This window comes from Solanum lycopersicum, chromosome 5 (assembly GCF_036512215.1).
Source record: "Solanum lycopersicum chromosome 5, SLM_r2.1".
NCBI classification, from domain to species: Eukaryota; Viridiplantae; Streptophyta; class Magnoliopsida; order Solanales; family Solanaceae; genus Solanum; species Solanum lycopersicum.
This window is the reverse complement of record NC_090804.1, coordinates 56,766,030-56,781,811: the sequence shown is the minus strand read 5'-3', so window position 1 is coordinate 56,781,811 and position 15,782 is coordinate 56,766,030. Positions and strand designations below refer to the sequence as shown.

The 15,782-nt window shown below is 39.6% G+C and overlaps 1 protein-coding gene across 1 annotated transcript; it reads left to right on the top strand.

Moving 5' to 3' along the window:
• The first annotated feature begins 14,384 nt into the window (after positions 1 to 14,384).
• On the top strand, positions 14,385 to 15,782 carry LOC138348915 (uncharacterized). The gene is made up of 4 exons (XM_069298513.1): positions 14,385 to 14,631; positions 14,687 to 15,099; positions 15,160 to 15,406; positions 15,508 to 15,782. Exons 1-4 carry the CDS (start codon positions 14,385 to 14,387, stop codon positions 15,780 to 15,782), a joined length of 1,182 nt encoding a protein of 393 aa, XP_069154614.1.

Below are 15,782 nucleotides of genomic sequence, written 5' to 3'. Positions count from 1 at the left end.
AAGAAGATAGTCCATGCCGGAGGTTCAAGGCATCAAGACATGAAGGAGAAGATCCAGTCCAAGCTAGAAGCGTTAGCTCACCCTGAAGATCCGGTGTGACGAAGACTGGCTTGAGTTACTGTTGAGTCGAAGATGACGGCACGTTTGCTGCACTCCACAAATAACAAGAAGAAAAACATAAAAGTAGGGGTCAGTACAAAACACGGGTACTGAGTAGATATCATCGGCCAACTCAAAATAGGGAACAGTATATATCAAATATTATCGTAAATCAACTATAAAACTCAACATGTAGCAACAACAAGTACTATAATCATCAATAAGTACCATCAAGTTCATCCATGAGGGCTCAAGCCTCAATACCATACTCATTTGGGAATTAAGTATATTAAGTTGAGTATATTATCATCTTTCAAGATTCATTATCTTTCCTCCTCTTGTGTCGGTACGTGACACTCCGATCCCCTACTACTATGTGTCGGTACGTGAACACTCCGATCCCCTACATGTGTCGGTACGTGACACTCCGATCCCCTACATGTGTCGGAACGTGACACTCCGATCCCCTACATGTGTCGGTACGTGACACTCCGATCCACTAATACTATGTGTCGGAACGTGACACTCCGATCCACTAATATCATTCTGTAAATCATCAAGCCTTCTCTATTCCAAGGCATCATCAATCCCATTACTTTAATTCATCAAGCCTTCTTCTATTCCAAGGCATCATCATTAATAATGTATATTAAAGTTTCTTTTCAAGATTTGGGATTCAATATTTTCATCATGCGTATCTTATCACAATCACATAATCATATTCATGCAAACATACCATTAAGCATATAGTAGGGTTTACAATACTACCAATACATATCATTCACTATTAAGAGTTTACTTATGAAAGCATGAAACCATAACCTACCTCCACCGAAGAATTGAAATCAAGCAAGTTAATCCTCAAAGCTTGGTGTTTTCCTCTTCTTCTCGATCGTTTCTCTCTCTCCCTTCTTGTTCTTTCTATTTTCTTATTCAAACCCTCTTTCTTTTACCCTAATTAGTATGTAATTAAGAATAAAAGATGGCAATAATACCCCACTAATTAACTTAAGGTTAACTCTTTTAACCCCCAAGTAATTAGACTTATAATCCTTAACCCTCTAACTTTATAATTAAGGCAAGAATAGTCAAAAACGTCCCTTAAAACGTATCGAGAAATCCGACCCAGACTGGGATTGCGCAACCTGTGACGGGCCGTCGTGCCTGCGACGGTCCGTCCTGCAGGTCGTCGCAAGGGTCAGAGAGTCAATTTCCACTGAACAATCTATGACGGTCCGTCACGCCTGTGACGGTCCGTCCTGCCATTCCGTCACGAAGTTCAGAGAGTCGATTTTCAGTACCCAATTTCAAATTTTCTAAGTGTTTTGAAACGAGACCCTGCGACGGTCCGTCGTGCCCATGACAGTCCGTCGTGGGGTCCGTCGCTTCTGCCAGTTTTTCCAGAAATAAAGTCTGCTGCTCAAAACGACTAAACAGGTCGTTACAATAGATACCAATTTACCCATCGTTCGTCCCCGAACGATCACAAGAAGAAAAGCAAGGGCGAGAAGGAGTACCTGAATCTTTAAACAGATGTGGGTATCTTTCTTGCATATCTGCCTCCTTCTCCCAAGTGGCTTCTTCAACCGGTCGATTCTTCCATTGCACCTTGATGGATGCAATCTCTCTTGACCTCAACTTGCGAACTTCTCTATCTAAAATAGCAACAGGCTCCTCATCATAAGACAAGTTCTCATCAAGCAAAACTGAATCCCAACGGATAATGTAATTTCCATCCCCATGATATCTTTTCAACATAGACACATGGAATACCGGATGCACTCCGGACAGCCCTGGAGGCAAGGCTAACTCATAAGCCACCTCTCCTACTCGCTTAAGTACTTCAAATGGTCCAATGTACCTTGGACTTAGTTTACCCCTTTTACCAAACCGCATCACCCCTTTCATTGGTGAAACTTTCAACAAGACTTGTTCACCCTCCATGAACTATAAGTCTCTGACCTTTCGATCTGCATATTCTTTTTGTCTACTTTGCGCCGCTAGAAGCTTTTCTTGAATAGACTTCACTTTCTCTATCGAATCCCTCAAAAGGTCGGTACCCCAAGGCCTAACCTCAAATGCATCAAACCAACCAATGGGAGACCTACATCTCCTACCATACAATGCTTCAAATAGAGCCATATCAATGCTTGAGTGATAGCTATTATTGTATGAAAACTCCGCTAAGGGTAAGAAGCTATCCCAATGGCCACCAAACTCTATCACACATGCACGAAGCATATCTTCCAACACTTGAATCGTTCTCTCAGACTGACCATCGGTCTGAGGATGGAACGCAGTACTAAGGTCCAACCTAGTACCCAATTCCGCATGCAATGTTTTCCAAAACTTAGAAGTAAACTGCGTACCTCTATCTGATATGATGGATAGTGGAACCCCATGCAATCGCACCACTTCCGAGATGTAAAGTTGGCTAACTTTTCTGCATTGTAAGTCACCTTGACCGGAATGAAAGGAGCAGATTTAGTTAACCTATCAACAATCACCCAAATGGAGTCATACTTACCCATTGTCTTCGGAAGACCAACCACAAAATCCATTGCAATTCTTTCCCACTTCCATTCCGGAATGGGCATTCTCTGAAGTGTTCCTCCGGGCCTTTGGTGTTCATACTTTACTTGTTGACAGTTTGGACATTTGGCAATAAAATCCACAATGTCACGCTTCATTCTACTCCACCAAAAGTGTTGCTTTAGGTCACGGTACATCTTGGTTGCACCCGGATGTATCGAATACCTCGAACTATGAGCCTCTGTCAGAATAGTGTTGATCAAATCATCGACTCGGGGTACACATACCCTTCCCTTGATCCTCAAAACACCTTCCTCATCGATTTGTGCTTCCTTAGCCTCTCCTCGCAATACCTTATCTTGAATTCTGCGCAGTTTCTCATCATCAGACTGTCTTCCCTTAATCTTGTCAAGAAAGGAAGATCTTGCCTCCACAGAAGCCAACAATCCTCCCTTCTTGTTTACTTCTAATCTCATCAAGTCATTAGCTAGAGTCTGAACCTCTCTAGCCAGTGGGCGTCTAGAAGCTTGCAAGTGAGCTAGACTTCCCATGTTTCCCGCCTTTCTACTTAGAGCATCCGCTACAACATTCGCCTTCCCCGGATGATACAAAATAGTGATGTCGTAGTCCTTCAGTAGTTCCATCCATCTCCTCTGCCTCAAGTTCAAATCTTTCTGAGTAAAAACATACTGAAGGCTACGATGATCCGTGTAGATCTCACACTTAACCCCATATAAATAGTGTCTCCATTGCTTTAATGCAAACACTACCGCGGCCAATTCCAAATCATGAGTTGGATAGTTACGTTCATGAACTTTTAATTGTCTTGAAGCATAAGCAATCACACTCTTCTCTTGCATTAGTACTGCACCCAAACCAGAATAGGATGCATCACAATAAACAATGAAGTTCTTACCCTCTACTGGCAAGGTAAGGATAGGTGCGGTAGTCAACAAAGTCTTGAGCTTCTGAAAGCTTTCCTCACATTCGTCTGACCATACAAATGGAACATTCTGCTTAGTCAAGTTCGTCAATTGGGAAGCAATAGAGGAGAATCCCTTGACAAATCGGCGGTAGTAGCTTGCTAACCCAACAAAGCTCCTTATTTCCGATACATTAGTAGGTCTTACCCAATTCTTCACTGTCTCAATCTTAGAAGGATCCACCATCACTCCATCCTTAGAAACCACGTGTCCCAAGAAGGACACTGCATCTAGCCAAAACTCACACTTAGAGAACTTGGCATAAAGCTTTTTCTCCCTCAACGTTTCCAATACCATTCTCAAATGTTCTTCATGTTCCTTCTTGCTCTTTGAGTATACCAATATATCATCAATAAATACGATCACGAAGAGGTCCAAATATGGCTTAAAAATCCCGTTCATCAAGATCATGAATGCAGCAGGGGCATTCGTAAGACCAAAGGACATCACCACAAATTCGTAATGCCCATACCTCGTTCGAAAAGCAGTCTTTGGCACATCCGTTTCCCGTATTTTCAACTGATGATAACCGGATCTCAAGTCAATCTTAGAGAAGACACAAGCACCTTGTAACTGATCGAACAAGTCATTAATGCGAGGAAGAGGATACTTGTTCTTTATGGTTACCTTGTTTAGTTGTCTGTAGTCTATACACATTCGAAAACTCCCATCCTTCTTCTTTACAAACAAAACCGGAGCACCCCAAGGGGATGCACTTGGTCTAATGAAGACTTTGTTCAATAACTCTTGAAGTTGTGCCTTTAACTCTCTTAACTCTGCGGGAGCCATTCTATAAGGGGGTATAGAAATGGGGCGAGTACCCGGTTCAAGATCGATACAGAAGTCAATATCCCTATCTGGTGGCATACCAGGAAGATCTGCAGGGAACACATCCAAAAACTCGCGGACTACCGAAACTGACTCAATCGAAGGTACTTGGGTAGTGTCATCCTTGAGATGTGCCAAGAAAGCTAAACACCCTTTACTAATCATTTTCTTAGCACGAAGAAAGGAGATGATACGCACCGGATTGGAAGTGTAGTCACCCTCCCACACTAACGGATCTGTCCCAGGCTTGGCTAACGTCACCGTTTTAGCATTACAATCCAAGATTGCAAATTGCGGAGAAAGCCAAGTCATACCCAGAATCACATCAAAATTATCCATTTCTAAGATAACCAAATCTACATAAGTGTTGCTCCCCACAAAGTTTACCAAACAAGACCTATATACCTTTTCAACTACCACAGACTCACCCACCGGAGTAGAGACACGAATAGGCATATCAAGAAATTCACAATGTAAATTTAGACCATTAGCAAATGAGGAAGATACATAAGAAAACGTGGATCCGGGATCAAATAATACAGAAGCCATGCAATCACAAACCAGAAGATTACCTGTGATGACAGCATCAGATGCCTCCGCTTCAGACCGCCCAGGGAAAGCGTAACAATGGGCCCTATCGTTCGTCTGTCCGTTGCCCCTACCATGTTGTGATGTAGTGGCCCCAGTTTGCCCATTACCTCTGCCGTTTTGGTGACCACCATTACCTCGACCACCACGTCCTCCAGAATAACGGCCTCTACCATGACCACCTCTACCTCTAGCTATTGGGGGTCTATAACTTTGTCTGGGACAATTTTTCCTAATATGTCCAATTTCCCCACATCCATAACATTCTCTGGAGTCAATCATAGGCCCCTCGGAGAAGTGTTGACCGGTCTGAGGTGGTCCCCCAACTACAGTCTGTAGTGAAGACTGAATTGGTCGGACTGAGTAACTTCCCGAACCCTGTCCTCTAGTGTAAGAACCATTAAACTCACCTCCCTTTCGAAACCTTTTTGATGTCGATGTCGTAGTGAAGTCGTCTGGCTTCACTCCTTCCACTTCCATCACAAAGTCTACCACCTCTTGGAAGGATTTTGCCGTTGCCGCTATCTGTAAGGCCGAAATCCGCAATTCTGACCTCAACCCCTTCACAAACCGGCGAATCCGCTCTTGAGGACTGAAACAGAGTTGAGTGGCATATCGGGATAATGCACGAAACTTAGCCTCATAAGCATTTACCGACATCCTATATTGCTCTAGGCTCAAGAACTCATCCCTTTTCCTATCCCTCAAAGTTCGGGGGATATACTTCTCCATAAACAAGCTAGAGAATAAGGCCCAAGTCATAGGTGGTGCCTCTGTTGGTTGACACTCAACATGGGATCGCCACCACATTTTGGCGTTCCCTTGAAACTGATAAGTCACAAACTCCACGCCAAACCGTTCTACTATACCCATCTTGTGTAGTAGCTCGTGACAGTCAACTAGAAAATCATAAGCATCCTCCGATTCAGCACCCTTGAAGACTGGAGGTTTCAATTTCAAGAACTTACTGAAAAGTTCATGCTGATCACTTGTCATTATAGGCCCAGTAGTCAGACGTGGAAACGTGCCTATTTCCAATGGAACATCCATGCGGGGAGCCGTAGTAGCCGCATGTTATACCTCCGGAGCCTGAGGTGCTGGTGCAGAAAACACTGGGGGTGTCTGGCCCTGATCAGATAACCCGCTAAGATAAGCCAGAACCTGATTAATCATCTCTGGGGTAGGTTGGGGTGGCATTTCCTCATTTTGCACTTGTTCATTTACCCCATCCTCCCCCTCTCTTATTACTTCCTCAGTCGGTGGAGGAGTCACCGCCCTAGTACCAGATGGGCTCGGTGCTCGTCCTCTTCCTCTAGAGGACGTCCTCCCACGACCTCTACCACGAACCCTTGCCGCTGTTCTTCCTCGAGCCACAGCCCCAGTGGCTGGCTCAGTTGTTTCTTGTCTGTCCGGTGTTGGTGTCGGCATAGTCGTTGCTCTAGTTCTAACCATCTGCGAAAGAGAGTGAAGATGGTCAGATACCAATTCGTATCGCCTAGATACCAATTGGACTCAAGTAGTAGCACGAAAGAAAGAATGAAAGAGTGAAATTTTCCTAAAGTCTTATAGCCTCTCAAAGAAAAGTAAAGGCGTCCCCCTACCGTTCCTTAAGACTCTACTAGACCTGTTCTTGTGTGATGAGACCAACGAACCTAATGCTCTGATACCAAGTTTTGTCACGACCCAAATCCGGGCCGCGACTGGCACCCACACTTACCCTCCTATGTGAGCGAACCAACCAATCTAAACCTTAACATTTCAATGTAATAACAACAGAAAGTAATGCGGAAGACTTAAACTCATTAATAAGAACCAATTCAATAACTATCAATATTCAACATCTATTATTCCCAAAACCTGGAAGTCATCATCACAAGAACATCTACTTTAAACTACTAATTCTAAGAGTTTCTAAGAAGCTAAAAATTCATAAGAAGATAGTCCATGCCGGAGGTTCAAGGCATCAAGACATGAAGGAGAAGATCCAGTCCAAGCTAGAAGCGTTAGCTCACCCTGAAGATCCGGTGTGACGAAGACTGGCTTGAGTTACTGTTGAGTCGAAGATGACGGCACGTTTGCTGCACTCCACAAATAACAAGAAGAAAAACATAAAAGTAGGGGTCAGTACAAAACACGGGTACTGAGTAGATATCATCGGCCAACTCAAAATAGGGAACAGTATATATCAAATATTATCGTAAATCAACTATAAAACTCAACATGTAGCAACAACAAGTACTATAATCATCAATAAGTACCATCAAGTTCATCCATGAGGGCTCAAGCCTCAATACCATACTCATTTGGGAATTAAGTATATTAAGTTGAGTATATTATCATCTTTCAAGATTCATTATCTTTCCTCCTCTTGTGTCGGTACGTGACACTCCGATCCCCTACTACTATGTGTCGGTACGTGACACTCCGATCCCCTAATTCTATGTGTCAGAACGTGAAACTCCGATCCCCTAATTCTATGTGTCGGAACGTGACACTCTGATCCCCTACATGTGTCGGTACGTGACACTCCGATCCCCTACATGTGTCAGAACGTGACACTCCGATCCCCTACATGTGTCAGTACGTGACACTCCGATCCCCTACATGTGTCGGAACGTGACACTCCGATCCCCTACATGTGTCGCTACATGACACTCCGATCCACTAATACTATGTGTCGGAACGTGACACTCCGATCCACTAATATCATTCTGTAAATCATCAAGCCTTCTCTATTCCGAGGCATCATCAATCCCATTACTTTAATTCATCAAGCCTTCTTCTATTCCAAGGCATCATCATTAATAATGTATATTAAAGTTTCTTTTCAAGATTTGGGATTCAATATTTTCATCATGCGTATCTTATCACAATCACATAATCATATTCATGCAAGCATACCATTAAGCATATAGTAGGGTTTACAATACTACCAATACATATCATTCACTATTAAGAGTTTACTTATGAAAGCATGAAACCATAACCTACCTCCACCGAAGAATTGAAATCAAGCAAGTTAATCCTCAAAGCTTGGTGTTTTCCTCTTCTTCTCGATCGTTTCTCTCTCTCCCTTCTTGTTCTTTCTATTTTCTTATTCAAACCCTCTTTCTTTTACCCTAATTAGTATGTAATTAAGAATAAAAGATGGCAATAATACCCCACTAATTAACTTAAGGTTAACTCTTTTAACCCCCAAGTAATTAGACTTATAATCCTTAACCCTCTAACTTTATAATTAAGGCAAGAATAGTCAAAAACGTCGCTTAAAACGTATCAAGAAATCCGACCCAGACTGGGATTGCGCAACCTGTGACGGGCCGTCGTGCCTGCGACGGTCCGTCCTGCAGGTCGTCGCAAGGGTGAGAGAGTCATTTTCCACTGAACAATCTATGACGGTCCGTCCTGTGACGGTCCGTCCTGCCATTCCGTCACGAAGTTCAGAGAGTCGATTTTCAGTACCCAATTTCAGATTTTCTAAGTGTTTTGAAACGAGACCCTGCGACGGTCCGTCGTGCCCATGACGGTCCGTCGTGGGGTCCGTCGCTTCTGCCAGTTTTTCCAGAAATAAAGTCTGCTGCTCAAAACGACTAAACAGGTCGTTACAAAGCACTACATAGGTTTCTACTTTTATTTCACATACATAATATATAAAGATATTGTAATAGAAAATCTAGGATAAGTCTCACATTTAAACCATCTAAATAGAATACAACATTCGGGCATAGCCCTTACTTCATTACAACAAAAGCCACATATAGGCATATACAACAATAGTTTCCTAATGAAACGGCAAGAATTAAATTATCTTTAAGACTAAACAACATCAATAGCTAGATAGTGGCATCGTCCTCGGATGGTGAAGACCTACCAAACTTGGAGGATGAGAATTCAAGTTATCTTTCAACGACCCTCTAAAAGCTCATCGACAGGAACCTACATAATTGTAGAAACATAGAAATATGGGATAGTATACACTTTTACTAAGTATGGAAACATACACATAAAACATTTGAAAGAATGCATGAGAAAGAGACATTTACTTTAGAAAACATGCTAAGTCATTTGGAAATCTTTAGTGCACATACAAGAGAGCACATAACACATAAGGATCACAATAGCATAAGACATGTTCATAATCAATACAAATTAACATCATCAAGTATAATCAAGTAAACATGTATAATAGTTTTATTGAGTACATAACCAAAACAACCCTAACATCATACTATAACAACCAAGCGCATATTAAAATTCATAACATTACATCATATGCACGACCTCTACTGATAACCCACCATCAAGTCTGCATGTGCAATAACCAAGTAAAGCCCCATAACCTTACTCAACCAAGTAAAACAAACAAAGGACCATAAGCAATGTCTAGACTCACATAACATAACATTAAGAGTAATCATCATCATATATAACAATATACACCAATATCATGTTCATAAGTGAAACTAACATCATATAGGATCATCAACATGTAAAGTCAACATATGCATAATCATTTAGTTTATAGACATAAGAACAACCTTCTAGGACTTCCCTCAAAGTCAACTAGTGCAATGTATAGGTAGAGTCCCATACCCCTACTTAGACTAAGTCAACCCCTCAAGTCACCCTAGTTAGTGTTCACTTCTCTACTTCATTTTACTTTCGGGAACACTTGCCTTAACCGATATAGACCAGAAGAGCTAAATGTGGAATCCGGTGTCATGAAACCCTACACCGAAAGAAGGTGGACTACTTGCCAAGGTAGTACCAATACATGGACATACCATTCTAGGTGGATCCACTAGCTAGTATTCCTACGGGGGAAACATAGTTCAAGAACTAGGAGATATAATTGGTGTTGACACCCAATTTTGACTTAATATTTTAAAAATTCGTAACTTTTAAACTTTATTTATTTGTTAGTTCAAAATATATTTTATATAATTTAAAATAAATTTATCGATAACTATCTTTATTTGTCAAATTTTAGGATTTTTTATTAGTTAATTTTAATTACATTTTTTCCCATAACCGATAATACATTCAAATATTTGTTTTTATTTTTATTTTTGTTAAATCATTATTTTTGCTAAATTCATGTCATTAGTCACGTTTATTATATATATTTACATTCATTTAATTCGTTATATTTATTTTTATATTTTACACAATCTAAGAAATCATTTAAATATTACAGTTGAATTTTGCATACGAAGATTAATTAATAATTTTGGGCCTACAATTTCAAGCCCACACGTTTGGGCCCATTACATATTTTGTCTATTTAGGTTTAGATTAGGCCAAATAATAGGGGTGGACACATTTTTAGGGGTTTAATATATAGATATTTATATTCTTTAATTGTTTATTATTTTCCGGCAAGTCACCAGAGTTCCACCGAAATCCGGTGAGTCCACCCCCCCAATACTTTTCCAACGAAACCTTCCACTGCTTCACCATCGTCTCTTTTTCCACTCCTTTCTCCTACCAAAAACCGACCCAAACATTGCCTGTGTTCTTTTTTCTGGCAGTCACGAAATTGACCCCTTTTTTCAAACCAAAATTGCACCACCAAGACATCTTCTTGCTTGCTCCAAACCGCCTCCAGTTCTAACCTTTCTCCCTGCACTCTTTTCTCCTCGAATCGAGGCCAAGCTCGCCGGAAAATCACTACCGAAGGTGTTTTATCGAAAAAAGGAAAAACATTGGTTTCGAAGAGTTTTTGACTTTTTAGAGTCACCACTTAATTTTTAAAGAAAAATCAAGAAAACTATTGTTTTCAAAAGACTTAAACAGACAAAAATCATTTGAAAACATGAAAGGGGTTCGGGAATTCATATTGTATTTTAGGAAGGTGTTTAAAGCACCTAAAATACCCGTTAAACACGATTCTCCGGCAACTAAAAATATTTGGCTAAACTTTAACTTGACTTTTTGAGTTTTGAGAATTTATTAGAAACTTTAAAAGGATTTTAAGTTTTTATCCAAATGAACTTCTAGCTGAAAAATTTATTATCTTAAACTCATTTAGATTTGATCCAATTTTAAGTTGCTAAATGTTAAGACGTTCTACGGGGATTGGATTCTTTTAATTTTAAAAGTAATAGAACATAATATAAACAAATAGACGATAAGGCAAAGAGAGAGAGAGAGAGAGAGAGAGAGGGAGAGAGAGAGGGAGTTGGGTCCAAATCCGGTTTCTGTCCGCCTGGACCGGTATTTGAACCCCTTTGTCTTGTACCTGTCCTAAGTTCTAGTTAAATAATACAGATAATGCCCAAGTACCCCCTCAACCTATGCCCGAAATCTCAGAGACACACTTCTACTATACTAAGGTCCTATTACCTCCCTGAACTTATTTTATTAATAATTTTTTACCCCTTTTTAGCTTACGTGGTACTATCTTGTGGGGCCCTACGATGGATGATTTTTTTTTTGAACTAGTGCCACGTAGGCTAAAAAGGGGTAGAAAATTACATATAAAATAAGTTCAGGGGGGTAATAGGACCTTAATATAGTATAAGTGTGTCTCATAGATTTCGGGCATAGGTTGAGGGGGTACTTGGGTATTTTTCCTAAATAATACGAACATGCCGAGGGCTTATGCCCCCAAAATAAAAAAATACAAATAAAATATTAAAATGGACTCTATAGCCCAATCTTTCAAATTTTCTCGGCCTGTACGCCGTTTTCTTTCAGCCTGGGATCTATACGTCAACTTTTCGCGGGACGACTCGAATAAAGAATGGAAATGGGCTTCCATGGCCCAAAATAAAATGGGAGGATGGAGTCCATAATGCTCGGACATATTTCCCAATGCAAAGACAAACAAATCATCGAATTAGAATATGATTGTCCTTAAAGAACAGAATGAAATATTAAGTAAAAAAAGTGAGATAATAAAATATCATTAAAATAATATATGAAAGAAAAAAAACCCGTTAAGTTAGCATACAAATACACATATTTTATGCAGAGTGAGGGACATTAAAGGAGAGAAAATATGCCAAAAAGAAACAATTGATATACTTCCCAGAAACTAGCGATGAGAGGGACAATGCATGCTAATTTGATTAATTAAAAAAAAGACTTACGGTATGAGGGAAAAACCAACGACATATCTCGACGAGAAAAATAACATCAAATAACGCTTTGAGCAAAATAGGCAAATTTGGTTAGATGTATTTTCAATATTTGAATTGACACTTTGATACCGACATAGGGAGATTCAAACAAAATGGCATAATATTAAAATAACAAAGCGGACCAAACTCAATCTTAGCTGATTAAACCAAAATCGAAACTATATTAAACTAAACACAACTCCTATCTTTAAACTAACTCGATATTTCTATTGACACGATATGAAGTAGATGAATACATACAGAGAGCTAAAAGATAAATGCCAGGCATATCACAATGACTAGTTCACTATCGAATTGCAAAAAGACAAAATGGGGGGCATGTCATATTTGAGCAATTCATTATTTTCACAGTAAACTTTCACATGGTATACCAAACTTAAGAAGAAGAAAATTACAGATGGGCAAGCAATTAGCAATGGGTGAAATAAACTATGGATTTTGTACCCAATTACCTAGATGAGGACAAATGACAAAAGAAGCAACTATAATATATATTGTAAAAGGAACGGTAAAAAAATGTTGTTAAGCTTACGGATGATGTCATATGAAAACAATGCACTGCTAAAATACTTTTAGCATTAGGCTATGATCAAGACAACAAGCAAGAGAGACCTAGACCTCGTTTATTCACACTCACAAAGGGATGATATCCAACTCGTCCGAATCTAAAAAATAACCAACCTGAAAATTTTACCACTAAACCTTGAAGTTCAAAGTATGGGGATCCTCTTCGAGGGATAAAAATACGTTAGACACATCACAAAAAAATTAACTCATTTTTTTTGGACAGCATGCAAGGATATAGTAAAAGCAAGCTCAAAACATAAAGAGTGCAAGAATGATTACAAAAGGACCCTTGAATCAAACATAGACCGGAGAGACGTTGGATAGCAGGTTAACATCATGTTTGAGGCAAAACTAGAATCTAGGTCCAAGCAAACTTACCACGTATCTAACACACTATCCCTAAACAATCGCAATACGAAGACAAGACATCATACCGTTAACGTCTAACATGAATAAAACAGTTTAAGAACTGAATGGATAGCAGGCACAAAGATTTGAGAGGAAAGGCGAGGCGAGAAAAGTGATGATTCCTAAAGCTAGAAACAACTCCAAGATACACGTTGCCTACACTTCCAAACTTCGATCACATTCTCGAATAGGAAACTCTAAAAGAGCAACATATTGACCCACAACCAACCAACAAGACTAATAACGAAATGACAAGAGAATAAAGAGGTAAAGAGAGCAGTCCACAAACGCACAGAGTCAGTAAAGTTTGAACAAGCGAGCAGGAAATTTCAGGCGCACAAAGCACACAAAAACGCACTGATTCGGGACCTAAAGTGAACCAAGTTGTTATTTGCAGTTTTGATGATTTGACAAACCTAGGGACCTGGTAAAGGTACCAGGGTTCTTACTTGAGTGTTGAAGATGAAGCAAACTAAGGGACCTTGTAAAGGTACCAGACTCTCAATGTGACGAGCCGGTTGACTGCCAACTGGAGAAGGTATAGAAAGTAGGTGCACTCTTCCCAACGGCGTCAGAAAGTCAGACTTCTCCAACCAATGGCAAAGAGTTTAAGGAAAGTGACTTGTACATATAAAAGTCACTTTCCTAAACATCATTGGCAGTTTTTGCAACTTGACAAAGAATTTTTCAAGAACACTTGAAAAGGCTATCAACAAACAAACGGTAGAATTATTCAAACAACAACAGAATTCTTTGGAGTATCTAGTGTAGTTGTTTAAGAATATATTCTCTTGGTCTTACATTGTAAACTATTCCTGAAACTATATAGGAATCAGTGGGTAGTGTTGAAATTCTAAGTTGTCTAGGTGGGATAACTTAGTGGGTAGATTTATTTCTACTTAGGCTTTTTGGGCAATAGAGATTATTGCTTGAACGTAAGATTAAAAAATTCTTCTCACATTTGTTGTAATTGTGTTTCACTTTTGCTTGTGAAGATTAGTGAAAACGATTGAAAATCCTGTGAGACAGGTCGTGGTTTTACTCCTTGAAGCAAGGAGGTTTCCACGTAAAATAGTTGTGTTGTTTAAACTGCATTTACTTTCTGTTTATACTGATTAGTATGTCAAGGGACCTGGTCCATTGACTGATAAGTGAAGGCACATATTCTATCAAGTGGTATCAGAGCAGGCACTCTCTATTTGCTTAACCCCAAGGAAGTGATATCGGTTCTAGAATGGCTGCTCCACTTAATCTAGAAGAAAGTCCGTCTTCAACAAAACCTCCTCGTTTTAATAGACATTTCTACAGTTGGTGGAAAGTTAGAATGCATGATTTCCTCATGGATGAAGATAGTGAGATATGGGATATTGTACTAGATGGATCGTTTATCCCGATGATAGAAGAAAAGGATGGAGAGAGAACCAGGCTTGCTCCAAAGCCTAGACAAAAATATGATAAAGCTGATAGAAAAAGGATACAAGGCAAAAACTCTTCTTGTCTGTGGGATAGGACCTGATGAGTTCAATTGTGTCTCAGCTTGTGAGTCTGCTAAAGAAATCTGGGATTGTTTAAAAACAACTCATGAAGGAACTGAACAAGTCAAAGAATCAAAGATTGATATGTTCACCTCTTTGTATGAAAACTTCAAGATGAAGGAAGGAGAAACCATTCATGAGATGTTCACAAAATTGTCCTCTATTACCAATGAGCTGCGAAGTATTGGGGAACCTATCAGTATGAGCAAGCAAGTTAGGAAAGTGTTTCGAATTCTTCCAAAGTCCTGGGAAAGCAAGGTTGATTCCATTTCTGAAGCTAAAGATATAAAGGTGCTGACAATGGATGCTCTCATTGGAAATCTGAAAACTCATGAGATGAATCGAAATCATGATTTGTCAAAGAAGGAATTCAAAAAGGATAAGTCCTTGATGCTGAAATACAAATCTGATGAAGTCTCCAGTGATGATGATATGGCTTATCTCAACAATAGATTTTAAAAAATTGTGAAAAAGAACAAAGGTTTTAGAAGAGGAACGAATGGTTCTCGAAATGCTACTCAAAATGATACCTGCTACAAGTGTGTAAAAGCTGGGCACTTTATTAGAGAGTGTCCTGTACTCAAAACTGAAAGCAGGGAATATCAAAAACCAAGAAGTGACAAAGAGAAGAGAAGGGACCTGGTACTCGATAAAAATGATCGCAAAGCTACTGCTGACTATGTGGTCAAAAAGGCTCTTGCTGCATGGGGAGACTCTTCAAGTGACTCAGAAGATCCTGATGAACCAAATGATGTGTCTATGGTGCGGTTCATGAAGATAAAACCATATTCAATGAAATGTTTGCTTTCATGGCTCATACAGAAAATGAAGAAGAGGATGACAAGGTAACTCTTCTTGATATGAAACATGATCTGAATAATTATTCTCTTGAAAAATTGAGAACATTAGCAAATGTTATGATTGATTCAGTATTTGAGTTAACCTCTGAAAGAGACATTATGAATGCTGAACTTGACAGTTTAACTGAAAACAAGGTTAAACTGGAGGAGAAAATGTCAAAAATGGTGTCTCTAGAGTCTGATAACACTGAACTTAAAAAACAGTTGAATCAGATAATGAAGAAGCTGAAAAGCTAA